Source organism: Ascidiella aspersa, chromosome 3 (assembly GCF_963924565.1).
Source record: "Ascidiella aspersa chromosome 3, kaAscAspe10.2, whole genome shotgun sequence".
Taxonomy (NCBI): Eukaryota; Metazoa; Chordata; class Ascidiacea; order Phlebobranchia; family Ascidiidae; genus Ascidiella; species Ascidiella aspersa.
Window position 1 is genome coordinate 36,954,962 of NC_139449.1, and position 25,402 is coordinate 36,980,363.

The window sequence follows — 25,402 nt, forward strand, 5'->3', positions numbered from 1 at the left end:
ATGATTTAACAAACATGCGAACAAATAAGTTACTTTTCATGATGTTATTAAAATACCTACAAAAGAGGAATACTAAATAAAAAGAACTAAGGCAAAATTTTCCGTTAATAACAACGCAGGTAAGTTATTTTCTCGGAAAAGACTATTGAGATTTGTTGTGAGAATTTATTGACATGTGTAAAAATTTCTTACTTTATTTTAGTTAAAAAACATATCAAGCTTAGTGAAAATTTTAGTGAATTACCTTATCGCTAATTTTACTTAAAAACTTATCAAAATTAGTTAAAATTTTAGTAAAATATCACATATTTTACTGCATTTTACCAGGATTAGTTATATCAGGAGGCATGGAAGTGTGGAAGAATGTTGAGATGGCAGGTCTTGTCTTTCCATCGGCCAACAAACTGCATTTTCGCAAACTCAGAGCCTTTGGAAGCATTGGGGAGTTCTTGCGACGATCTTTCAGGATGTCTAAAAAAATCATTAGGACACAGTTGCATAGGAAGCCGAAACGTTAAATAAAAAGATACCAAAAAAGATTCTTTTTAGTATACTATGCCTGGCAGCAACAGCATATTTTCTGCCTCAGCATGTAGATATACAATTATTATGAAATCTATGTGTTCATGTTTCATTGGATAATGATATGGTACTGTGAATCCCATTTAATTGAAGTTGCTTGTACTAACAGATTGAGCAAGCATTGGTTGTTTCTCGACTCGTTGCCTTCTGAGCCTGCATAGCTCAGTTGGTAGAGCGACGGTCCCGGCTTGACCGGAGGTCGTGAGTTCGAACCTCACTGCAAGCTAGTTGTTTTTCTAGCCTGCCCTGCTTGCATCATTGATCGACAGATTCGGTGAAGAGTCTGCAATGGCTTTCGGTATACCTTCTCACTATGTTGATGAATAAAGAGTTATTTAAAACGTTCAAAATGCTGCCTACTACTGTATGGGCTTTGAGATTCTTTTTACGTTTTACTACAACCTCCAAGCATTATGCTCCAAAGTATATTTTCTGTAACTGTTTTTGTTTCACGGTGGCCTTTAAACATTTGTTGACTGAGAATAGATGGCTTTAAAATTGACAGTTGATAAAATAGTAACCACATCAACGTTAAAAGACTAAGAACGAAACTGTGTATACTAAAAATCAGTTCGTTTGAATGTTAAATATTTGTTATATGATAAATATTATAAAAAACACCAATAAGGAGAAAGATAACGATGGAGTTACAACCTGTGTGTGGAACAACAATGTGACAATATCAAAGTTGTGTTATTTTTCTATTTGCTAATGGTGATTTTGGTTGCATATCAAGTAATCAAGATTAACTTTACAACGGAGTAGTAACCTGGGTCGTAGAAGGTTGTGGCTCTGTCCTGTGCCGCTCGGTCCACCTTGGAATCTTCTGGAACCATCGAAGCCACGTCAGCAATGTGAATTCCAACCTTCAAATTATCAAAGTTAATTCAGAAAATACCTCGTCTTCACAGCGTTCTTAAACAACTCAGTTTATTATGACTAAGACCTTCTAAAGGACATTAGAAAAGGTTAAAGCGTCTATTAAAAACTTAATTCCTTGCAAAACATAATTTGAAAAGCACAACGTCACATCAGTGGAACACTAACCTCGAAGCAGTCGTGATGACCTTGAGAGCACTTCGTGATGCTGAGGGCGTCGTCAAGGTCCTTGGATCCCGGGGGATCAATTGTGAAGACGAAGAGGTCGGTAAGGTCAATCCGGAGGTCGGAGTTTGTGTCTTCGAATCCTTCACATTCTTCCTCTACATCTTTCCTGTAAATAAAAATTCCAAAGCACTTACTTAATGGAAATAAAGTTGTATCTACGATAAACATTCCTTGTCGCACCAGTTCAGGTGAATATTGGAACTGATCAGCATTTACGAAGTTACTTTGGAAAATTTATGGACCTTGAAATAATGCCAGAATGGTTTATAGCAGCGGTTCCCAAACTGGGGTCCGTTCAGCAGTTATAGAGGGTACACAAGAAGAGTTAGTCTTTAATTTTTTTAAACATTAGTTAATAGCGAATGTTTTTAAAGATTAGAATTAGACTTTGTTAAAAACATTTTTAGTCGTTAGTTATGCTTTATTATTCGATAATATAGCGTGTTTGTTGATGTCTCTTGTGACATCATAAAGCATCTATTAGGCTGAACTACCTGATTTAAGCGAAATTAGTTAGAAAGTTACATTAGAAAGAATCGTGACTACACTAGTGAACTACTACAAGAAACATGGGTCATCTGACCCTTTAATTTTTATAGGGCCGCGAAAAAACAAAATAATTGCAAAGGGTCCGCCAAGCCAATTGTTTAGTAAAGTTTGGGAACCGCTGGTCTATAGTGTTACCTGGCATCGGTGCTGAAAATAAGTCATTTTAAAGTAAATTAAGTCAAAGTCAAGTCTTTTAATATAAAATGACATTTTAAGTCCCAGTCCAAGTCATCAACAAACTAATATCTAAACAAAAAGCCAACCCTTTAGGATTAGGATTGTTAAACTAGGATCCGTGGAACTCTTGGGGGTACGTGAACTAGTTTTATGGGGTCCACGAAGTCTTAAATGATTCTTAGTGTGTAAATCATTCTATGCACTTTTTTTAATTGAAAAAAAAACGCACACTGTAAAAAAAAATCTTATTGTTTTATATTTTTATCAGTAAATTTGACTTGACTATGGGTAACTGATGACTTGGATTTGCACCTGACTTGTTATTTCTTTTTTTTTTAAACTTGACTTGGCCTTAAGTTATTCCAAAAATGACTTAACTGAGACTTTTTAAAAATGACTTGTTTGCAACACCGGGAAACGAAATCAAAACGTGAAGTATTATTATCGCCTGAAGTTTTAAAACCACAGAAAAATCTTCAAACAGAAACTATTTTGTGGTAAAAAAAAAACTGTCAGCTAACCCAGAAATAAAGTAATTTTGTTTGAGGAAATTGATGGAAGTAGTCACCTGTGTTTAGGAGGGACGTCGTACGTAATTGCGAAGTACTTTTCCGCCTCACTTGCCTTCATCACCTTCGATACATAACCGAGTGGGTAGAGCGATGTTTCACTCCACTTGAGGTAACGCACAATGAAGAGCTTGCCGCCACCGCGGTGATACGAGTGAAGATCAATACGCTCCACTCTTTCAGGCTTGCATTTCATGTTTTCTTTCCCTGTAAAAGGAGGTGTTTCGATGTTTACTAAATCCTAAAATGCCCAAAATTGGTTCACACTAGACACGTTTCGCGCCAACGGAAAACGTCGGCACGTAAGGCGTAAAAACTCTTCTCTTTGCGGAAAATTAAAATATTTTAACTTTGACGCTTTCGGTTCGAAGCGAGTTAGGAGCGTTGGTCTTAGAACTTTTTTTTTCGTGAAACACTAGGTGTTTAAATGTGTCAAAAAAAACGCCTAATGCAAAACAAAAAAGAACGAGAATAGTCAAATATAATGGCTGAAGATTGTGAAATCAGACATCAAGCCTTTACATAGTTGTCTTGACTGTTATCCGTCATAAAGCAGCTCCAGAAAAGGCTAGATCATATTTTTTACACAAATATATGTGTGACTGTGTGAGCATCCTTAATTGATCAACCGATTTCGGTTAGCCACCCTGAAGGTTTCCGGGGTAGTTTGAAATAAGTATTAGTAGCAGATTGCATATCTTACCGTCAGCGTGAAAAGAGTAGGTGGTGATTTCATTCTTCTTGAAATTGGGTTTAACGATTGCGAACTTTGTTGTTTTGTTGTCGACTGGGCACATGAAGAAGGAGGGACTGTACGGGTCAGGAATGCAAACGAACTCGCGGTTACGAGGTTCCTTGTACCTAAGTAACAAACTTAACTTAAGTTTAAGTCATTTAAATGGACTTATTTTGGGTTTTAAGTCATCTATTTGATTTAATTTGCTTGTGAAACACAAGTTTTACTTTGATTAGGTTTTAATTCATGTAATTAGCTTGAAGTAAGCTTTCAGTCTTAAATTTGGTTGAAAAACTATGTTTCAATTCATATCCTTAACGTTGAAATGACTTGAATAAAGATTAAGGTCATATACTTAACCAGAATTAATTTTCACACACCTAATTTAAATCAAGCTTAAATACATCTACGTGCCTTGGCGGACAAAGTTTTAAATCTTCTTTTTGACTTGAATTATGTTTTTGTAATCATAAAATTAAATTAAGTTTAAAGCCATGTAACTGACTTCGATTAAGTTTAAAGCCATATAACTGACTTCGATTAAGTTTAAAGCCATGTAACAAACTTAAATTAAGTTTACAGTCAAACAAAATTATATTATAAGCTGAATTAGGTTTGAGGTCATTAAATTGACATTTAGTTGAACAATTGGTTTCCGGTAACAGTTCAAATACGGCCGAGTATACTATAGTTATTTTATCAAGTTACAGGATTACCCAAGTACTAACTTTGATTCTGTGGGTATTTTCACCCTTTGTCAAGTTTATTGCGTTAATACAGATAAACTAAGCTTCAGTAATACCGGAATAACCGTTAACTTTTGACTGCAGAATAACAACTTTACCTTGACAGAACTCCGATCACTTTTCCAGTAGCCCCTTCACCAGGTTTATGTTGATAAAAGTAAAAACATTAGCAAACGTGTAATAACCACTTCACATTGAGATCGAAGGGGATCAGCAAACTACGGCCCGCGGCCCAGATTCGACCCTTCCGGTCAATTAATCCGCGCGATTTCTGCTTAAGCCGTGGTTATCTATCAGTGTAGCGAAAATCATTTTTGCCCTATATGCGAATAGTCAGTAGAAAACAATACGCCGTGGCTCGAACGGCCATCCGCAAATTTACATTCAGTGCGGCCAATGTCCTTGCCGCAAAAACCTATATGCGTAAAAAAAAAACTTTGATTCATTCTGCGACATTTTTTAATTTGGATTGTGCGCTTATGACGAATTGATATGCGGTTTCAAATATGAAGCATGTAGAAAGTTATGCCAGGAAAGGCATCAGCAGGACTTTGATATCTATAAACCCACCCAGGGACTCCCCCTTGCACCCACCAGCTACAGCATATCAATGTGTCTTGAGAGATTTTCACGTGTGCCGTGGAACTTTTGTTGTTGTTATTTTGGAAAATAACCGGTTTATATTACAGTTAAGAAAGTATAAGAAACTTGAATGCACACTATCCATCTTATAAATTATAAGTCGACAACCTTTCTAACAATCCAACAATTAATGAACATAAGTACAGTTCCAATGTTGTAGGATGCAATTTAAAACTAAATTTTGATGAAATTTGATACAAACAGAACGTCAATTTATTAAGGTCCGCTACAGTTTCCTTGCAAAGTTGTTCGTATTTTATTTCGTTCAAAGATAATCACGTTATTAATCAACACAAAATTTTAAACCGGCCCCCGATGGTCAGGCCTTATACAATTATCCAGCCCAAAAATGTTTGCAAAACGCTTGATTCCATGCATTGATTGACTTAGTGTTAAGTTTTACAAATTAAATTTAGTTCAAAAAATGTCGAAAAATTAGTTACATTGAAGTAGATATAAGGGAGCTACAATAGAACACACATACACGAACAAGTAGGAGTCATATTTAAATTACAGCACACATTGAGGTGCAATATATTATGACCTATAAATATGCCGATGCTATCGATACTATATCACTTCTTATCGGATCAGCACCGATACCACTCTAGTATCGTATCGACAGCCGATACCACGAAGTATCGGACGAGTTGCGATACCACCCGAGTATCGTACGAGTTCCGATATCACCAAAGTATCGGAAAAGTTCCGATATAACCAAAGTATCGTACGAGTTCCGCTACCACCAAAGTATCGGACAAGTACCGATACCACCAAAGTATCGGACGAGTTTCGATACCACCAAAGTATCGGACGAGTCCCGATATCACCAAAGTATCGGACGAGTCCCGATATCACCAAAGTATCGGACGAGTCCCGATATCACCAAAGTATCGGACGAGTACCGATATCACAAAAGTATCGGACGAGTCCCGATATCACCAAAGTATCGTACGAGTTCCGATATCACCAAAGTATCGGACGAGTCCCGATATCACCAAAGTATCGGACGAGTACCGATATCACAAAAGTATCGGACGAGTCCCGATATCACCAAAGTATCGGACGAGTCCCGATATCACCAAAGTATCGGACGAGTTCCGATATCACCAAAGTATCGGACAAGTTCCGATATCACCAAAGTATCGGACGAGTCCCGATATCACCAAAGTATCGTACGAGTTCCGATATCACCAAAGTATCGGACGAGTCCCGATATCACCAAAGTATCGGACGAGTTCCGATATCACCAAAGTATCGGACAAGTTCCGATACCACCAAAGTATCGAACGAGTCCCGATATCACCAAAGTATCGTACGAGTTCCGATATCACCAAAGTATCGGACGAGTCCCGATATCACCAAAGTATCGGACGAGTTCCGATATCACCAAAGTATCGGACAAGTTCCGATACCACCATAGTATCGAACGAGTCCCGATACCACCAAAGTATCGGACGAGTCCCGATATCACCAAAGTATCGGACGAGTTCCGATATCACCAAAGTATCGGACAAGTTCCGATACCACCATAGTATCGAACGAGTCCCGATATCACCAAAGTATCGGACGAGTCCCGATATCACCAAAGTATCGGACGAGTTCCGATACTACCACTTGGTATCGGATCGGCACTGATTCGACATTATCATACATTCCTATAGTACGACTAAAAAAACAAAAAACGCCCTTACCCCTCTTTTAACGTGCACAACAACCTCATCGCGATCGAAGCTGATCCCCATATTCTTCCGCGATTTAATCGCGATCACCCCGCAGTCGTCGTCCTTTTGTTGCGTCACAACTGCCTCGGCAGCGTACCAGGTTTTCTTGTGGATGACGCAATGCTTGTAGTGCCTCGGCTTGTTTTGAAGGAAGGAGCGTAACTGGCGAACCGTGAACTTCTGGTAGATGACGTCACGCATTACGTCATCGCGCCTGTTGGAAATTATTTTTTTTACCAGCAGCATTTCGAAATTTGAATAAAGTTGTTTTGGGTCTTTTTTACCCTTTGTGGTCCATTTTAGATCTTACGATATGGATAAGATACCAACAATTGAAAGTGTTGGAGCAGGGTTAGATCCTTAAATACTAGGGTTGTACTATCCGGATAGCGGGTAAAAGATTAACCTATGTGTTTTGGCCAACTGATATCCAGGTTTACCTTATCCAGTTCACTGGACAGCATTAGTAACGTTTTGGGTTCGTTTTTGACCTTATAAGTCCGTTTTTGACAAAGTCCATGTTGGCGAATGTTTGTCCCAAACCAGCCTGGCTACAGTTTCCGGAATGCAGATTAGAAGTATCGCTTACTGTCGAACACTGGAGGTCTATGTCTACTAAAATTTCGCAGTTAATCTACAGTGATGACAGTAATTGATGACCTACTGAGCAGCTAACGTAAACCAATCATTAAATCAAACTCTTTATTTGTGTCATCAAACTCTTTAAACCAATCGTTAAATCAAACTCTTTATTTGTGTCATTCGCTGTAAGTTATAAGAAAGTAAATATTCAAAATTGTAAAAGTAATAAAATATAGTTTTTTTTCTAGTTTTACTAGATTAGCGGACTAAACTGCGTCGCCTTTGAAGGAACCTACGTTAATATTGTCTTACTGTTAAGCTCGTGACATTAATAAGCAAGTTCGAACTGATTTAAAACAAAAAAGTTAATTAAAGCAGTGGTTCTCAACCTGTAGTAGGTAAGCTGTCTCAGGTCTTATGCGGAGTTCAGGATAATTAAGGCGAGTCTATAGTCGCTCTGCAATATATTCTGAAATCATATTTTTTGCACCTGACACTGTAAGCAGGTATTTGTTAAACGAACTTTTTGGAATTAAGTTAGTTAAAGCAAAATATTTTTTTAAACCAAGTGGTGCCCAGTTTGTGCAACATAACACTAGGTTGCTCGCCACAGGAAAACTTGAGAAACAACCAATCTACAATAATAAAATTGCTTTTTTCGCCTTTTTTCGCTGCTATTTTTATCCTTTTTTCCTTTCTTTTTATGTTTTATCGCTTTTATCTTCACTTGATTTACACTGATGATGGCATGAGTTATTGCTGAAACGTCTGTAAATTGCGAAATGTCGCTTTTATCAAATATTATTGATCTTCGAAAAGACCACGTTTATGAAGAGGAAGTGTTTTGTAACAACCAATAAAAAAAATGGACAATTTGCGATAAAAGTTACTGCAGATCCAAGTGGGCATTTTGACATTTTGCCTGCTTTTACGGGTTAATATGGTTTAATTGTGTCGCAGTTCCTGATTTACAATGCTTCTACGACGATATTTACATAAACTACTCTCAAGAAACACTAAAAAACTTTGTCAAAAGCCATAATTTGACAAATTTTGACTTTATTAATAAATTTTAACTTTATTGTAAATTTTAACTTTATTTTAACCTATAAACTTCTTAGTAACAGTACCCTAGGTGCTGAAAACAACTTTATTCTTTGTTTCGTGGACAGACGAGGTCCTTAAAAAATTTTAACTTTATTGACTTTTGCGGGCCCTAGTAATTATCAACAGTTTCTAAATTGCGAATTAGATCACATCTAAAAAAAAAAGATTGACTGCTGGCTTTGGTTTGAGTTAAGTTTAAAGTTTTACTTCGTTTCATTTCGAGATAACTTAACTTAGAATTGTATTTTGAAAAGTTTTACAGCATTAGATTATGTCGCTAGGATCACATAAAATTAAGAAAAACGTTATTACGGAGAGTTTGATAATCTTATCGTTTATAGTTTGTGGCAAAAAGTGTAGTTGGAAATGCCAATAATGTTAAAAAACGGAAAACATTAGCGAAAAGAAAAACATTTTTGTACCTTTTAAGTCGTAAAATTATTATTAAAGTATACCAAATAGCGTCTTTCTGTTAAAAATACTTGGGACTAAAATTTACTTACTTTGTATTAAACTTATATGACTAAAAATAAACCGATTAGTTCCAAATTAACAGTTATGACCCAAAGTTACTTAAATAAGTGTATTTGTACGGCAAATATCGACACTTCTTCTAAAAACTCTTCACACTACACGTTAATCATATGCTTACTGGTAGTTAATTTCATAACTTGCAAAAGATCACCGATTTTTAAAACTACAGTAGTGTTTTTTATTTTAATTTTATTTTTCACTTATACAGCAAAAAAAGTTGACCAGCCATGTCAAGTTTTTGAATATTGTTACTACCAGGAGTACTGAACACATATGGTTGTTCTAGTTGGGTTAAGACATCTTTTATTTCATTAAATGTCGATGTTTCTATTAATTTCGAAATGTACTGTTTTATACCTGGATTCCTAAAATCCATTTTGCAGCAACGGAAAAGGTAATCAAGTGTTAAAGTTTTCTACCAAAGCCAAAATACTTTAAAATGTTTATAGTTTGACCACTTGAATTCTGTTGTCGACTACTTTAGGCGACTGTCTAATTTAATAATCTCAATTTTTGATGCTAAAATTTTTTATGCCAAAAAATCCATTATGTCCATGCTTTTGTTAAATAACAATTGCTATTATTACCTAACTTGGTTGTTTGTGCCCGAGAAAGTAACTTGCCGCCATTTTATAATGTTATTTTAGATTGCTGCTTTTGATAGTTGAGTTTGTTTTCTTAGATTTACTGTTTTGCAAAAGACTTTGCCAGAATTACTGTTTTTGCCAGGTTTACGTTTTGTCAAAATTACTGTTTTTGCCAGGTTTACGTTTTGTCAGAATTACTGTTTTTGTCAGGTTTACGTTTTGTTATAATTACTGTTTTTGCCAGGTTTACGTTTTGTCAGAATTACTGTTTTTGTCAGGTTTACGTTTTGTTATAAATTCAGCCTAATACCAGTTGATCCCACTTTTCGCAGAGCCTACTGCTTATACTACGCACTAAAATATAGTACTGTTTTTTTTTTAGTTTGCTACTGCACCTTCAGCAGGTAGTTTTGTTTTTTTGAGAATGCAAAAGCCATTCTATGGTTTTAGCTGATTGGTGAAAATATTAAAATAAGTTGAACTGCTCGCTAGTAGGTGCTAGTGAGTAACATATATATTTAGCATGGCACAACCCTTACACATGTTTAGTTAAGCGACCGTGTAAAAACAGATTTATCTAATAGTTTTAAAATAACACTTAATAGTAAAGTTTGTCGGTTTGCAGCCTTTTTTAACACGCAACAACAGTTTTACCTAATTTTAGTGCTTTGAAAATTTTAGTGTATTTTAATGAATTTTAGAGGCTTTATAGCAAGAACGCATTTACCTCCAATAACATTGATTTACTTTCATAAACCTGTAAATAACGCAGTTCTGATCGATCAAATTGATTTATTATTATGAACATAGACACCGACTTTGTTTTTTACAGGCGTGCTCAAACCTTTCTACTAAATATGACGCAAAAAATCCCGCTAAATTGGTGATTTTTGGAGTAAAACACATTTGCCGTTTACGAGTCAATACTTGAACATTTTGCCAACTATAAAAATTTTAGACGCGCTTTAAAAACTTTTGGCGAGCGCCTATATCAATATTAGGCAAGAAAAAAATTATTGACTAGAAAAAGCTCAGGCGTGGATAGTTATGGACCGCTGTACTGAGTAAAATCTATACGTAAAATTGAAATAATACAGTATGGATTTTGTGGCTGATGAATGTATGTGAGTGGTGCTGAAGTCAAAATGTATGTATATTCCTCGAAGATAATGCCTAATAGGTATAGTTTACTAAATGTACTTAAAAAAAAAAAAAAAAAAAAAAAAAAATTTTTTGGGGGGGGTTTGGGGGGAGGCTAAGCAAGTTTTTGTTAGTGGTGCTCAGAGCTCCTTAATTATCCCAAACTAGGCGTTTATATCTAGGCAATAAACTATTGTGAATGAATTGCTACGCATTGTGTGGCTTCTGAAGTCGCATCAGTTGTACACGGGGGCCTTTGGAAATTTAATCCAAATCAGTCAAGATATAGATTTTTGAAAACTAGCAGGTGGGAGGATTCGAACTATGGACCTTCGGAAAAATTCAGGTTTCGTTGTGGATGAGCGCATTGTGTAGATTGAAGCGGCCATTTTTGTTGAACAGAGCAGAGCGAACGGCGCTTTGTGATTGGGTTTACAGAAGCTGTCAATCAAAACAATTCCAGTCGCGGCAGGTTTGAAAGCAACGCGTCAGCTGACGTCACATGATTCTGTTGAGCAACATTCGTCGCTAATTAGCTTTCCTGTGATGTGATTCCTCGCGCGTGTAGGGCACAATGTCCTCAACTATAAAATACTGCGTTGCATTAATAGAATATCCGACAACAAATGGGACAAACAATTTGCGTCCGAATTATAAATATCGGAAAAACCCGCAAGAGACAAACAAAATAGTCATCTTTCAATACACACGGAATACAAACGGTGTAATATTTTTGCAGGTGTAATTGAATTTAATTATTACCTATTGGCGGTTGTTTTTTTATGTACAACTCGGGTTTGGAAATGTCGTTTTTGTTCTTTAGTTAAAGCAGGGTTCACCCACCTTTTATCATAAAAGCCGGAAGTGCAAGATCTGGCGATCACGGGACGGCTTTAAAATTTTGTTTTGAACTTGATTTTGTTTAACGAAGGAAATAAAAATATTTATTTAACAAAAACTGTCGTTCCATTAAGAATTTCAAAGTATTTTTTTTAATTTTTTTTCTAAATACAACAGCGATAGGTGTATGAGCTCTGAACTGAAACGAAGCAGACACGATTGGACGAGACCACACTAGTCAGGAAAGTTGTGGCTTATTACCTTCGAAGAACAAAGCACAACTCGCGCCAGCCTTAAAATACGTGTGTCAGCCGATGTCACTTGATACAACTGAATGGAGCTTGTCTCGCCATTCTATCGCATAGAAGCAGCTTGGAACGAGAATTCGCCCAACGCAACGCTTCTCGGCTTGTTGTTTACCCCTAAGGTTGATTCACATCAGGTGTGTTTTGCGCCTGGCCTCAGCGTATGTTGTCAACGCTAGCGTCACCCAGTCTACATATTCACTAGCGTTAACGGCAAATACGAGCTAGAAGGTAATTTACCCTAAAATATGGTTACAGGCCAAAAGTTGAAAACAAAAGTGCTGCTTAATATACGCCAAGATTGGGTAAAAACTTTAAAATAAATAAAAGTTTGACAAAATTACGGAAACGACCTTTATGAGCTTTATGGATTGTTCACACTGGGTGAGTTTTGCGTCCGGCGTCAAGCTAGCGTCACCCGCCAAGTTCACACACAACGCGTCGCCAGCGTTAACGGCAAATTCTTAGGTGCTGACGTTTCCGCTAACGTCTTGTGTGAGCTAAACTTTACGCTTTCGCAGGGTTAAGACTCAGCAGGTGGTTTCTTGCCGTCTCGGGCTCCGTTTCTATCTCGTGAAGTTGACTTTGCCCAACGGGTTCAGTCCTAGCCGAAGCTACATGTACATACTTTGTAGTAAATTTAATCTTTTAAATTATGTTTTTTTACCTTTTGTAAAAAAAAGTCTCCGGCTTAGTTTGACCAAATATTTAACAAAAACACAAAGAATTCTTGCACGAACTTGTCTTAAATCCTTGGTTCTTAAACTGGGGGCCGTGAAGGGTTTGCAATGGCAGACAACACTAGACAAACCACGCTAGTCAAACGTAATATGGCCGGTCGACTTTCCGCATATTCAGATCACATAGCTCACACATAAAAGAGCTCAATCAACAAACGTTTTGCACGATTTATTATTGTGTACTCCGAAGAGCAACTTCTCAGGAAAATACGATATCCGTAGTTTCGCAGATAACCATGCGAGCATGTTTTCCCACTAATAACATGTTACGGGACACAAACAAAATAAACAAAATAGGGGTCTACGTTTTTTGCGTTCTTGCAAAAAGTACATAGGTCAGATTTGTTTTACCAAACAAATAAAGGCAATTTCACCCTGTCGCATTTAAAGGTGGGTCCAGGACTGCAAAGGGCAACAGACCGTTGGTGATTTATTTCTTACTGGGGTCGTAATTCTGTCGTATGGACTCCGTTGTACAAGTGCTATTGTCGTGTACCGAGGCGTAGCTATAAGTAAACATTCTTTCTTAATTTTTAAGGGGCCGGGAAAATTATAAGTACGCCAAAAGTTATATTGTTTGGGGTCAATTTCCATGCTTCGAAACCCCAACAGTTGTACGGGCTGTGCTGTATACCTTTCGCATTACTCTGAAATTCTGAATACAAAGTACGTCTAAACATTGTAACTGTAGTGGTTTTATATAGAAGCGCATTGATACTAGATTGATACATAACGACATTTCTAACCAGGACTGCGGAGTCGGACTCGGGACTCGAGTAAGACCACGTAAAAACAAGTGTGCGCATGCGCAGTACCATGAAGTGTGGGTGTATGAATTATATGACACCCCTATCAGTGGTTTGCTGAATATTATTTAGTTACGAAATTGGCGAAATATATAGGCTGGAGAGTCTGTGCCGGACTTGGGACTCGACGGAATTGCACATATGGCCAGAGTCGGACTCGGGTTTATTTTTTGGTCGAAGTCGGACTCCGGTAATTTTTAACCGTCTTCGCAGCCCCAAATGTATTGCCGCTATTAATAACTGGTAGTCACTACATTCGCTAAAGCAAACGAAGGAAAAAATATAATTTAACTTACCAACACCATATCGGCCAGTGCTTGTCAACCTTTTTCAGAATGGTACACCCTTTTTACGTTTACACAAAACTTATACACCCCAGTCCACGCAATACACCGAATCTGTAGTAATCCTAATCGGAATAAAGATAAGGAAGGCTTCAAGTATAGGAAATCAGCAGCATATCTTTATACAAATAAAAAATTTCATCAGTCATTTAATGCGAGCGTTGCTGTTGAATATTTTCAGTGAGTTGTGCAAACCGAGGCAGTAGCCTTGTTTCGACTGCTTCTCTCATATGCGTATAAACATTCTTGATAAAATTTCTTTTTTAGTTTTAATTTAAACAAGAGTAGAAAATCTTTGCTCGCAAAGGTATGTCGTGGACAAGGATGGAAATCGCTTTTTTACTGAGATTTGGGTATTTAGGAATGTTGACAAGTGATGGCTATGATTCAGTATAGTTTTTAAACTGTTTAAACTCTGCCTTTTGAGCCAAATCTCATGTAGTATAATAAGTTCACTGGTTAAGTAGCCCAAGTTACTTTTCCAAATGCGGCCCGCGTAACCAAAATATGTGGCCCGCGGTGTGCTTTGGTTTTTGACCCGCACCACAAAACATTCAGTTGCAGGCTTTTAAAATTGCTTCACAGCATCGTTGCCATATTTTGCTCCAACTAGTGTGTGTTTAATTCAGATATCCTTAAGTTACTATTTTGTGCTGGCAAAGCTTAAACGTACACAGCAACAACTGCAGATGTTAACACCGTTTGTGTAAAATAACCACCAAGTCCACGTAAAAATATCAGGTTACTAGAGGTCAAACTAGTCGCACAATAATATAAAATAAAAGGAATATTACTTCACAATGGTCAGTGAGAGACGGCATAGTAATGCAACTGCTATCAGCTAGCAAGTCATCGGCCTATTGTCATGCGTTATCTGGTACACCCCTGTACACCCATCAAAGTGATACACCCTTAAAAAATTTGGCACACCCTTGGGTGTACGATACACCCGGTTGAAAAGCACTGATATAGGCTGCATTTGAATGTTAATGCATATTACTAAATTCGTATACTTTCAATATTTTTCTGTACAATATTATTAACAATATAATTTTTAAGCCGGATTTTTCCATGCCTATTTGTGTGAGAAAATACTTTTAGATTTTATTCTAATCGTTTTCTTAGTTCCAAAGGGTGCATTTCTGTTGAACCATTAGTGGGAAACATTTTTGTTAAAGCGACAGACTCCGACCATGTGGCAAGTGTAACTCGCCTTCAGCATTCGGCAACAATCCTGGATGTCAATCAAAACGCCCTCCCCTTAATTAACATCTTACTTTTCGAACAAAGGAATCGCGCGCTCAGAATAAACCGCCGCCGCGCGTCAGTTGGTGTCACTCGACAACAAATAAATATTTCCAACGCGAGAAGCGCTCGGGACTTTGGGATTGCAACAATTGGAACGCTGTTGGTCTTTATGAAGAAACGCCGTTTCATTATTGACGTTTGGCGATGAATGTGCTAGCTTGGAACCAATTGTTGGCTGAGCATGGGAAGGGTTGTCTTTGTAGCGTGACACACAGCACTTTGACGTCACAATCGCAACAAAATATTGCCTACTCACACGCCCCAAACAACGCTTGCAGAACTGACCAATCAGCGACAAGCGTTGTTTGGCGCCAAACGGGCCGTTGCCTTGGAAACGACCGCAGAAAAACACCTTTTATGTAAGAAATCTATAAAATGGCGCCAATTTTCAAAACTTTTTAGTTTAAGAAAGTTACGCCTAAGAATGATTTTCTGTAATAAGATTAGAGTGCTTTAATATCGGTTACAAGAAATAAGTATTAGTTTATGCCAGTTATTAATATACTTATTGATTTTGCGAAATTCCCGGCGTTGCCCAGGTTAATTAGGTGTTTACTAGTTCTTAAATTACTGGGTGTTGTTTCGACGATCTTAAATAATTCTGTTTCAATGAACGCAAAATTTTACAACTTCCAGTTTTGCGTCGTTAAAACAAAGTGTAACTTCAATGCTGTGGCCTCTTAATCACTGTTTCATAATTATGTTGTATCACGTGCGTGAAGTTTGCTAAAACCTCGTGTTTATAACTTTCAGCTGATGATTTAAAAGTTATAGCTGATGATTTAAAAAAAGTGATTGTGACAATTTTAACCCCCAAAAAAGCAAAAAGTTTCACGTACAGCCTTATATCTTCAGTAGAGTGCTAAATATTCCACTAGTCGCCTGACGACTGACGTGATATCAATAGTAACATTTAGCTTTAAACCACAAAGCTGAAAGATTCTTTAAAAAGACGTAACATTTTTATTTCGCCCTAAAAGTTGCAATATGTGCGCTGGACGGTAAATGGGAATTTCGTGTCATGTGATATGTTTTTTGCATTTCGAACTTACATGTATATAACTGAAACAAACAAGATAAAGAGATAAGGCAGCAACATCCAATGATCGTATACCGCTAACAATTCACGCTTGCGCAACTATACACGTAACAAGCTCATCGCACGTGGTAAAAAGTTCTACGCATTCAATATTCGGTAAACAACCGAGGCCGGCAATATACGCACCGAAGCAGTAAGGCGTCGTAAGTTATTGGAAAAACGTAATTCGCAGATGACGTATTGATGACGTACTGATATTTTTTTAGTGTTATTTTGTCTTGGCGAGTTCTCGTTGGTAGGAACTTGTCTGAATGGCGAGTGCAAATTTTAATCCGATATTAACACTAGAAATAAAATAATTGGTCACCTAGCGTATTATTAGCAGCTATTTTGTAGACGATCAACGCTCAGTTGGAGCTCGCTAAAAACAATCGTTCTCGGGCGACAATACGAAAAATTTTACCCCCATTTTGGCGTAACAGACTAACGGGGTTTAACACCAGAAGAGCGATTCTTATTTAATAATATGTTGCTTGGTGGTGCTAACTCTATTTTTACCGCGGTTTAACGTTTGAGTAGAGTTTTTTCTGGCGAGTTCTGCTAACGAAAATAAAGCCAGTTTATAAAACTACAAATCCTGGTCGCATTTTTTCCCGTGTGTTGCCTTCTTCTATCTTGCTCACAGTATTTCTCTTTTAACTCTTAAAGCTTTGTTTCGCTCGTCGCTCGCTAACGCTTCGTGCACCTTCTCTTCTGTGGCGAACACAACGACTGACTGCCACCTGACCGAATGATAAACTTATTAAAATATATTTTAGAGGTGAACCGCAAAACTGTTTCTTAGCAAACGAAGGTCTAAACGTTTTGAAGTGACCAAGTATTATTAGCATATACGTGTTATATTTGAGATTACTGTTAAGGCTGATCAACCGACTAAACTATATTAGGCAACCATTTGGGTGAGGTTCGAACCCACACCCTTGGGATAACGCGACCACTACTCTATTAACTGAGCAAACGAGCAAAAGTTCGACAAAGCCGAAAATAAATTGAATCAAACTTTAAGCATTTCGCTCCATCATCAGAATTAATGATATATTACATTTAAAATGTCTTTAAAGGATGATTTATGATTGTATGAACATTGATAGTAAGCGCCAAAACAATTTATTGTAATTCATGTTTTTTAGAAGCCCTGTTTCCTATTATGTTGCAAATAAAAAGATAAAATAAATTCTGGTTGCGACTGTAAATAACTAACATAACTATTAATGTTGATTTGACAAAATGTTTACTTTGTTAGGCAAGCTTTTTCATATATTGTATTTTCGCAAAGAGCAAAATTTCGGAACTGAACCGGATTTCCTTAAAATTCACGACATCGACAGGTTTCAAAGTTAAAATGGTTTACGGTAAAACCGTGCGGCCCTTGTGTAGTTTTCATCGGCAGAAAAGAAAAGCCTCAAAACATTTCGCTGATTATAAAGGTTGGTTCACCCGAGACGCGTTAACTTCCGCCGTTAGCGTCTGGCGTAAAACTCTAGCGTCGTCCAGTTAAAAAAAAAATGTAGGAGCCCGGGTTGAAAAAGTTTAAGAACCCTTGCCTTAGCTGTGGACGTTTCCCGTTAACGCTAAACGCGTCTTGTGTGAACAAACCTAAAGCGGCGAAGTTTTTTGAACAAAGGAATCGCGAGCTCAGAATAAACAAGTCGCGCGTCAGCTGATGTTACTTGATTCCATTAAATCTTTCTAACGCGAAAGCGCCTGAACATTCGTTTTAATACAATTTGATCGCTGTTGGTCTTTATGGCGTAAGAAACGCTTTCTAATATTGAATGTAACGTAACAATTGTTGTTGTTTAAAATTCCTAAAGACAGAGTTGATTTTTGCTGGTAAAAAACTTCCGAGACTATAGAAATCCAATAATGTATTTACCTTTTAGTTGTTTGTGCCTGTGAAAATAACTTGCCTCCATTTTATAATATTTGTTAAAGTGTTGCTTTTGTTAATTGAGTTTTTTTTTTATATTTACTGTTCTGTAAAAAGCTTATTGCAAGCTTTACTTTTTCTGTCAGGTTTATTTTTTGCCAGAATTTATGTTTTTGTCAGGTTTATGTTTTGCCAGAATTATTGTTTTTGTTATATTTCTGTTTTGTCAGAATTAGTGTTTTTGTCAGATTTTTTGTTAACAGCGGAATAAACTAGTGGTGCTTTATTATGTGTTGGTCATAATGAATGGTATTATAGATTATTTCTGCTTTAGATATTGTCTTATTGTGTGCTCCCGTTTTGTCATATTGGCTACCTCACGGATTCGTTATGTAGAACTTACTGCCACGCATTTATCTGTCGCACACACGTGGAACAATAAAATTACCAGTTTGCTATCAAATTAAACTTCATCGCTGAATTTGAATGTAGGCCAAAAACAGTTTGTTGTTTTACGAATTAGTAAGTATATGGAGGAACATTAGTGTTTTTCTTCAAAGTGCTTGAATCAACTATATACTCGAAATTACCGCTCATGATGTTTGATTACTATAGGAATATATAAGTTTATTTACAGTACATGAGTTACAGAAAAAGGTGCAATTTGACGTTTGCTTATGTGAATTTATTAGCGCACCTGCTCGATCGTGAGTCCTTGAAAAAATCAGTCAGTAACAACGCCCCTCTAACTCTCTAACGCCCACAGGCGGGACAGTGACAAACACTGGTTTAAACCCTCATCCCTGTGAACCAGTAATAGTCAATTTACGAATCCCGGTTTTTAATTCGTGATTTTTTATTGGAGACAACTGCAGCAATTTTTTATCTACTACTTACTTAGCTATGGTTGGTTAGTACAGAAATGTTGTAACTCTTATCGAACTCAGTGATTTGTAAAGTGCGTCTCGAGTCTTAATTGTGCCACGCAACTTTTTGTAATTTCGAAAAAAATCCTATTCGTATGCAAGCATGCGAGACTTAAAAACGTATTGCTTTGCAGTGTATTAATGGCGTTTGACTGGTTATGCCAGTGCTTTTCGACCCGTGGGATGGTACGCACTTGTGAGGATGAAAAAAATTGTAATGCGGATGACTAACGTCGTGCGGATGAATGTGCGGATGAAATGGTGCACTAAATATTACTTTTTATTATGTGTAATACAGTAATCAAATAAGCTGGTGCGCCCACTTATGTGATACAGGTACTAATATAGTCTCGTAGTGGTTCATTGCAGCCTGAGCTATCTATTTTAAATCGGTCAAGACTTAGTTACACAGTTTTAATACACAAACCCTTTCATTGAAAATAAACTAAAGGTAAAAACTAAAGGTCTTACTGCGCTGGTTTCGTGCGGATGAAATTTTCCGAAACAAAAAAGTGCGGAAAGAAATTTTAAAGGTTTAAAAACACTGGGTTATGATATTGCTGTTTTGTACATAGTGTGTCGCGATTTTTGTGTTTTTCTGGTGTGCCACCAAATATAAAATTTTGATAACGAATGGTTTACCTATTTAATAAAATAAGTTACCTGAAGTGATCATTCATTGTTTTTACATTGTATGACCAACATGACGTCGAACTATTTGCATATTTTTATGGCGAAATATAAAAACCTTTTCGTTACGTCTTTAGACAGAAAGAACATCGAAGTTTGGAAAGAATTTAAAGTTTAGTATTATAAAATCATGTGAAATCAACCATTTTATTCTTGTTTTGTAATAGCTTGCTTAGTTTGTCAGTTGTTAACTTTCAACTACACATTTCAGTCAACTCAAGCCATGTCAAGTGTATTTGATGTAAGTACAAATCCTAGAAGATCAATAAAGTTTCGACCAGAAAAACTTATTCAAAATGCAATTATTTGGTCGTTTTAAGTTTAATAATTTAATTTTAATTTTAATACCAAAAGCTTTGAATCCAGTCAGCTTGATTTATTTATTTTACGTTCCTAGTTGAAAGAATACAAGGCGAATGAAATCTGGTGCTACCCAGACACGTGTGTTCTCGGTGAAGGGGGATCAGCGTTGGTGATCTTGGGACAGCACTCTAAACTTGGATACGTGGCCATCAAGTGTTTCACTGTTGGCCGAGTTCAAACGAATGCTCTTATTGCAAGGTGCCTCGTATTGTCCTATTAAGATTTGTTAGAAAAATGAAAGATTTTAAAGAACATAATGTGCAGGGTGAAAGATGAAGTAGAAATGATTCAGCGAGCTAACCACGAAAATATCGCAAGAGTCCACGGATGGACGAAGTGGTCCAACAATATTGGGATTCTTACCCAATATTACGAGGGTGGTGACCTGGGTGGTATTTTTCAAATGCCCAACCGTGTGCTGAAGCCACTGCTGGGCCTTCGCATTGCATTGGAAACAGCCACGGCACTCGCATTCGCCCACGAGTTTTCATGGGACAAACGCATAATTCACGGCGATGTGAAGCCAGAGAACATTCTCCTCAACAGCGACATGAGATGCAAGCTGGCAGACTTCGGCGCCGCCAAACTGGCCTCATTTACTCGCACCACGACCATCGTAGCCCCCCAGACTTCAGCTCCCAAGGCTTCACAGGATCGCAAGGAACTCACCATGTCTTATGCCTCCCCCGAAGTTTTGACCAACCCGGGCGTGGAGCCCAAACCACAGCAGGACACCTTCAGCTACGGCGTCTTGTTGTACGCACTCATCAGTGGACAGCAGCCTTACACCACCTTCAGCGATAACTTGGCAATCAAAGATGCAGTCACCAAAGGACAACGACCCGGCTGTGCTGAGATCGAGAAATACAAAAGCTCTCTCAGCTCGGAAGAAAGAGAAATCATCAACCTGCTTCAAAAGACCATGAGGAACTGCTGGCAACAGGATCCTTTGCAGCGTCCCAAGATGGCGGCGGTGAGAGACGAACTCCAACAACATTTCTCCAAGTTCAACCAGACACTGGCGGCCCAACAAGCGATCGAGGCTTCCAAAGCTTTAGATCTCGACGCACCAGCATCCGAAGAGGGGGAAAGGCTGCCTCTGAGTCAATTCTCCTCTCGCACAGGAACCTTTTTGCCAGGTAATTTAAGTATTTGCTTGCAGCAAACTTCGACTTCATGAACGCGCAAGTATTTATACAAAGTTTGCTTCAATTTTACTTTATACAGCAACCCACCTAACTGGTGAGCTTGCTTCTCTGTCCTTGTCAACAAGTTTGCCTGTAACCCCGGCGGCGAGTTCATCGTCTTCACACCAAGCAGCCCAGAAAAGCACTGACACTGCGAGTACATCCTCTCGACAGCTGGGAGATGCCGCCTCATCGACTCAAGGTATTTCAATCAGTAACCGTGGTTTACTACCATATAAACTTTTATAAGTTTTTCACTTAGTTACTGTTTATTTTCATTATTCAATCGCTTGGCGTGAAAACATGTCATGAAATAACTCTTCTGGCAAATCATATTTTCTTAGCTGCTCTAATTAGCACTGTTTTTTCTAATTCAAATTTGCGATAATATGTTAGAGAGATGCTATCCAAATGTAGCCTACTACAGCATGCAACTACTCCGTATGATGATTTGTTATTTAAAATACCTTTATTCAGTGAACTTATGTAATGGTTTCAGCTAGAAGTAATACAATGTGTGAACGTTTTGCTTATGTCATGTGTATTTTATTTTGTAATCCGAAAAGATTTAGTAAAATAAAAGCAATAACCAGTCTATTCTTAATACAAACTAAGCCAGTAAGTTTTTATTTTATATGTTTTTAGAAAAGTCGAATACAGTGAGCTAATAAAGTTTTAGGTAGAATACATAAGTGAAAATATTTAGTCAGAAATTTAAAAATGAGAAAGGTTTATAATAAACTTACTAAGTAGGTGTAAATTTTTCAAGCGATCGAGTTGTAAAGTGAAGAAAACATTTTGGGTCTGACTTAACATTGTAATTGGCTGCTGAGAAATAAACCACCATTTAAAGCAAAGCAAGTCACGAGCAAGAAAAGCAAGAAAAATCCACGAAATTTAATATTTGCAGCTTACATTTGTATATCAAGAGGCCAGAGCACATGAATATTTCAGAAACAAAGGAAGAGCTATGTTGGGTGTACGACTTAAATTTTGATAGAAAACGGATTTATAAACAAGGAAGAACTGGACAGGCTGATGTATCTGGAGGTTACAGGTGGTATTGAAGATCTGTTTTAGTTTCGTTATCTTAAGTTTAATAACTAAACCTTTACATGTGAGCAAACTGAATCACATTATTACCTTAAAGTCAACCATTAATTTCGAAAGCTTTTTCAGTTCTTAGTCCTCATATTACCTTATGTAAGACAAAGCCCTGAAACCGAGACTATCTCGGCTTAACGTAGGAAAGCCTACCTTAAACGTTAACTACTCTTAGTCAGATGACTTTACCAGTAAGCAACCGAAAAAATTTACAGACTTTATCCTTCTAGCTCAGTGGTTATTCCCTTTTTTCTTGCTGCACACGGACTCCAGCCATAAGACCGAAATAAGAACAACACCAACGTCAAAGTAAAACACAATTCGAAATAAGACCTAAAAATTCAGAACCAGGCCTAAACAACACTTTAACTAACCCCAAACCCCACCCCTAAGTACATTACTAACTCCCCTAATAATTTCAACACCAACCCATTTTCTAACCCTACCCATTACCGTACCCATCAATATATCCAAACAGGACCAAAAATTTGGTGCCAAAACAGCGGTGCCCTGACAGCGCCGGTCAGACTAGTCACTAGGGCGTCCAAACGTAGTCACCAAAACGACCGTTGCCAGACCGATAGTCCCCGATCGTCCCATACCTTCTACCGACAGGTTCGGGGATTATTTAGGCCTTCTTCCGTTCAATTTAGTCCTTATTCCGATGAATTTAGGCTTTATTCCAAATAATTTAGGACTAATTTTGATGAATTTAGGCCTTATTCCAAAGCATTTACGGCTTATTTAGACGATTTTGTCCTTATGATTCACCGAATATTACTGCGTATTTGGCTGTGTAATGTCGTTGGTCTTAATACCATGGTTTTATAGATTTTTCTGATTTAGGTAGTGTTGTTTTTTAGTTCTTATTGTGTGGCCTGCTCTAGCTCATTAAATGCATTAAGCATTTCATTAACACCTTAGTTAGTTGGTTAAATTACAGAAAACAATAGTAGGACAAGGATATGTTTCAACATTGCAGGCGGATTAACGAAAAAACCATCGCCTTACAAAAAATATATTTTCCTGAATGAGTGCGCCGTGAAAACAAAAATAATGATTAATTGTATACCAGGGGTTTAACACTTAATCCACCAGGCATCTCACGCTAATTTAGCCTAGCTTTCAGTCGCCTTGCAAAGTCATGTCACATTATTTATTTTATATAGAATTTTACCTTGACTCACATGTTCGTGATCAAAAAATACAAAAGTAGAAAATGTCTCGTCTATATTTTTTGATAAAGTTTTACCAACCTAATTTACTTTAGCATTTCAGGTTTGATTTGCCTAGCAACGAAAGTAGGTCCTTAAACTCAATTACTCGACAGGATGACACAATCATAGAATACTTACATTTTTTACAAATGTATTTTTTAAATATTTTTTGCAACTTAAATTAATTTAGTGTAAAAATATATTCTTTTAAAATTAAAAATAAATTTTATTTTGGCGAGATAATCTTCACTTAACTAAAAGACCTACAATCACCAAATCTTATATTTCAGGAAGTTGTTTTTTTCCCACGGCATGACGTCATATTGGATAAATAAAATTATAAACTTTTTTGTATTTTTACGTTGCAGGTGGAACAAGAAACTCGATTAAAGATTATTTTGATTCAAATAGTAAGATTGAAGTGTTTTTTCGTTATTTTATTAAACAATTGTAGTGCTTTTAATAATAATTTATTTTACTCTTATTTGGAACTCAATCATTTTTCATTGTTATGTTATCTAGACCCCTATAGTTTACTAATGTAAAAACTAAGTTTAAATACAGGTTTACTAATGTAAGAAAATAAACTAATTCGTATTAAACATTTTATTCAAAGCCAAATAAACAAACACAGAATTTTTTCTTCATTAATTTTATTAAAGAAAGGGAAACTGCACTTGCGCTCATCCGACAATACGTGACCTCTGTGAAGGAGGAAAACTTTGTTCGAGCAAATCGCGTCGCGGGTGACCTTCAGCAAATCGCCCAAGGTCAAACGACAGCGTATGATTTTCGACAACTTGGAATTAAACTGACAGAAGAGAAGAAATGTTTGGAATCGATTTTATTTTTGCAAATATCTTCAATTATTTTCGCAAATGACCGGGATCCTGAGAAAGCAGTTGAGGGTGTTCAGCTTTGTGCAGGGGGGTTGAGGGACACAAACATAAAGATGATTGAAAGTGACGTCACAATGAAGTCCATTGTGCGCGATCACGTGCTTCCACTGATGCGCGACATCCGACTCCAGGTTGTTGAATACAAAAACGTCGACGAGAAGTTTCGGGTTTTAAACTTGGTTTGGTGTTTGAGTTTCATCGAATATAGCGAAGGTTTAATCGATAATCGGAAAAGTCGGGAGCGAAATTTAAAAAAAGGAATTTCTTTAATGGAAACAACTTTCGGCGTCGAAGCTTCCAAGCATCGAGTTTACGCTTCTTGTTTAAACAACCTCGGTTTTGTGTGTTCGCAAACCTCGCGGATCACTGATGCGGTGAAATATTACGAACGAGCTCTGGAAGCAAAAAAGAAAGTCGAGGATTATCCAAGTGAAGAAGAAAAGAAGGAAGATATAGAATTAACTGAAAACAATTTGAGAATAAACAAAGAAAAACTTGGAAAGTGAACAATCGAGTCGAAGCGAGGAATGAAAACAAAAAACATTTGGCGACAATTTTGTAAATATAGTCGATTAAAATTTGTCGATGTGTGATCTTAAAATATAAATATTGTTTATTTACAAATTAATAAATATTTGGGGAAACTTATTTGAATTTTTGCAAGCAAATGTTTTCCAGGTTAGAAAATAAAAAAGGCAGAATATTTAGTTTTTAGCAGTTTAAAGATAAAAACTTACATTTTCTAAGTTAAACTTTTTCTTGTTTTTGTCTCTTGATCTGAAAAATAAAAGACAGAAAAGTATGATAACAAAAGTAGCTTCTTGTAATTGTCAAAAGCACAAAAATGAGAATTTTGAAAAATACAAAAACTGTAGGAAATCAAATTGTATGTAAATATATCGGCAACTAAAAATAATGCCAA

At 37.0% G+C, this 25,402-nt stretch overlaps 3 protein-coding genes across 3 annotated transcripts in view; 2 read left to right on the plus strand and 1 right to left on the minus strand.

Annotated features, from left to right (window-relative positions):
- LOC146162804 (3'-5' exoribonuclease HELZ2-like) overlaps nt 1-7,033 on the minus strand; it is a 44,290-nt gene extending 37,257 nt beyond the window's left edge. Inside the window, exons 1-7 of the mRNA XM_083383576.1 lie at nt 6,802-7,033; nt 4,565-4,607; nt 3,688-3,845; nt 2,984-3,185; nt 1,630-1,795; nt 1,352-1,448; nt 325-471 (exon numbers count right to left, since the gene is read on the minus strand). Of these exons, the coding sequence (XP_083239702.1) occupies nt 325-471; nt 1,352-1,448; nt 1,630-1,795; nt 2,984-3,185; nt 3,688-3,845; nt 4,565-4,607; nt 6,802-7,033 (1,045 nt within the window). The remainder of the gene's footprint in view (nt 1-324; nt 472-1,351; nt 1,449-1,629; nt 1,796-2,983; nt 3,186-3,687; nt 3,846-4,564; nt 4,608-6,801) is intronic.
- Nucleotides 1-24,986, plus strand: part of LOC146162803 (uncharacterized) — a 76,342-nt gene extending 51,356 nt beyond the window's left edge. Inside the window, exon 5 of the mRNA XM_083385305.1 lies at nt 24,244-24,986. Within this exon, the coding sequence (XP_083241431.1) occupies nt 24,244-24,986 (743 nt within the window). The remainder of the gene's footprint in view (nt 1-24,243) is intronic.
- LOC146162809 (receptor-interacting serine/threonine-protein kinase 1-like) lies at nt 20,330-22,340 on the plus strand. The gene is made up of 3 exons (XM_083383577.1): nt 20,330-21,212; nt 21,301-21,462; nt 22,261-22,340. Exons 1-3 carry the CDS (start codon nt 20,330-20,332, stop codon nt 22,338-22,340), a joined length of 1,125 nt encoding a protein of 374 aa, XP_083239703.1.
- Nucleotides 24,987-25,402: the final 416 nt, after the last annotated feature.

What these genes read in the sequence shown, in the direction of transcription:
- LOC146162809 (XM_083383577.1), top strand. Translation starts at nt 20,330, where the DNA reads ATGTGCAGGGTGAAAGATGAAGTAGAAATGATTCAGCGAGCTAACCAC. An exon ending in CACAGGAACCTTTTTGCCAG is followed by an intron (nt 21,213 to 21,300) that starts GTAATTTAAGTA and finishes TACTTTATACAG; the next exon opens with CAACCCACCTAACTGGTGAG. An exon ending in TGCCGCCTCATCGACTCAAG is followed by an intron (nt 21,463 to 22,260) that starts GTATTTCAATCA and finishes AAATTTTGATAG; the next exon opens with AAAACGGATTTATAAACAAG.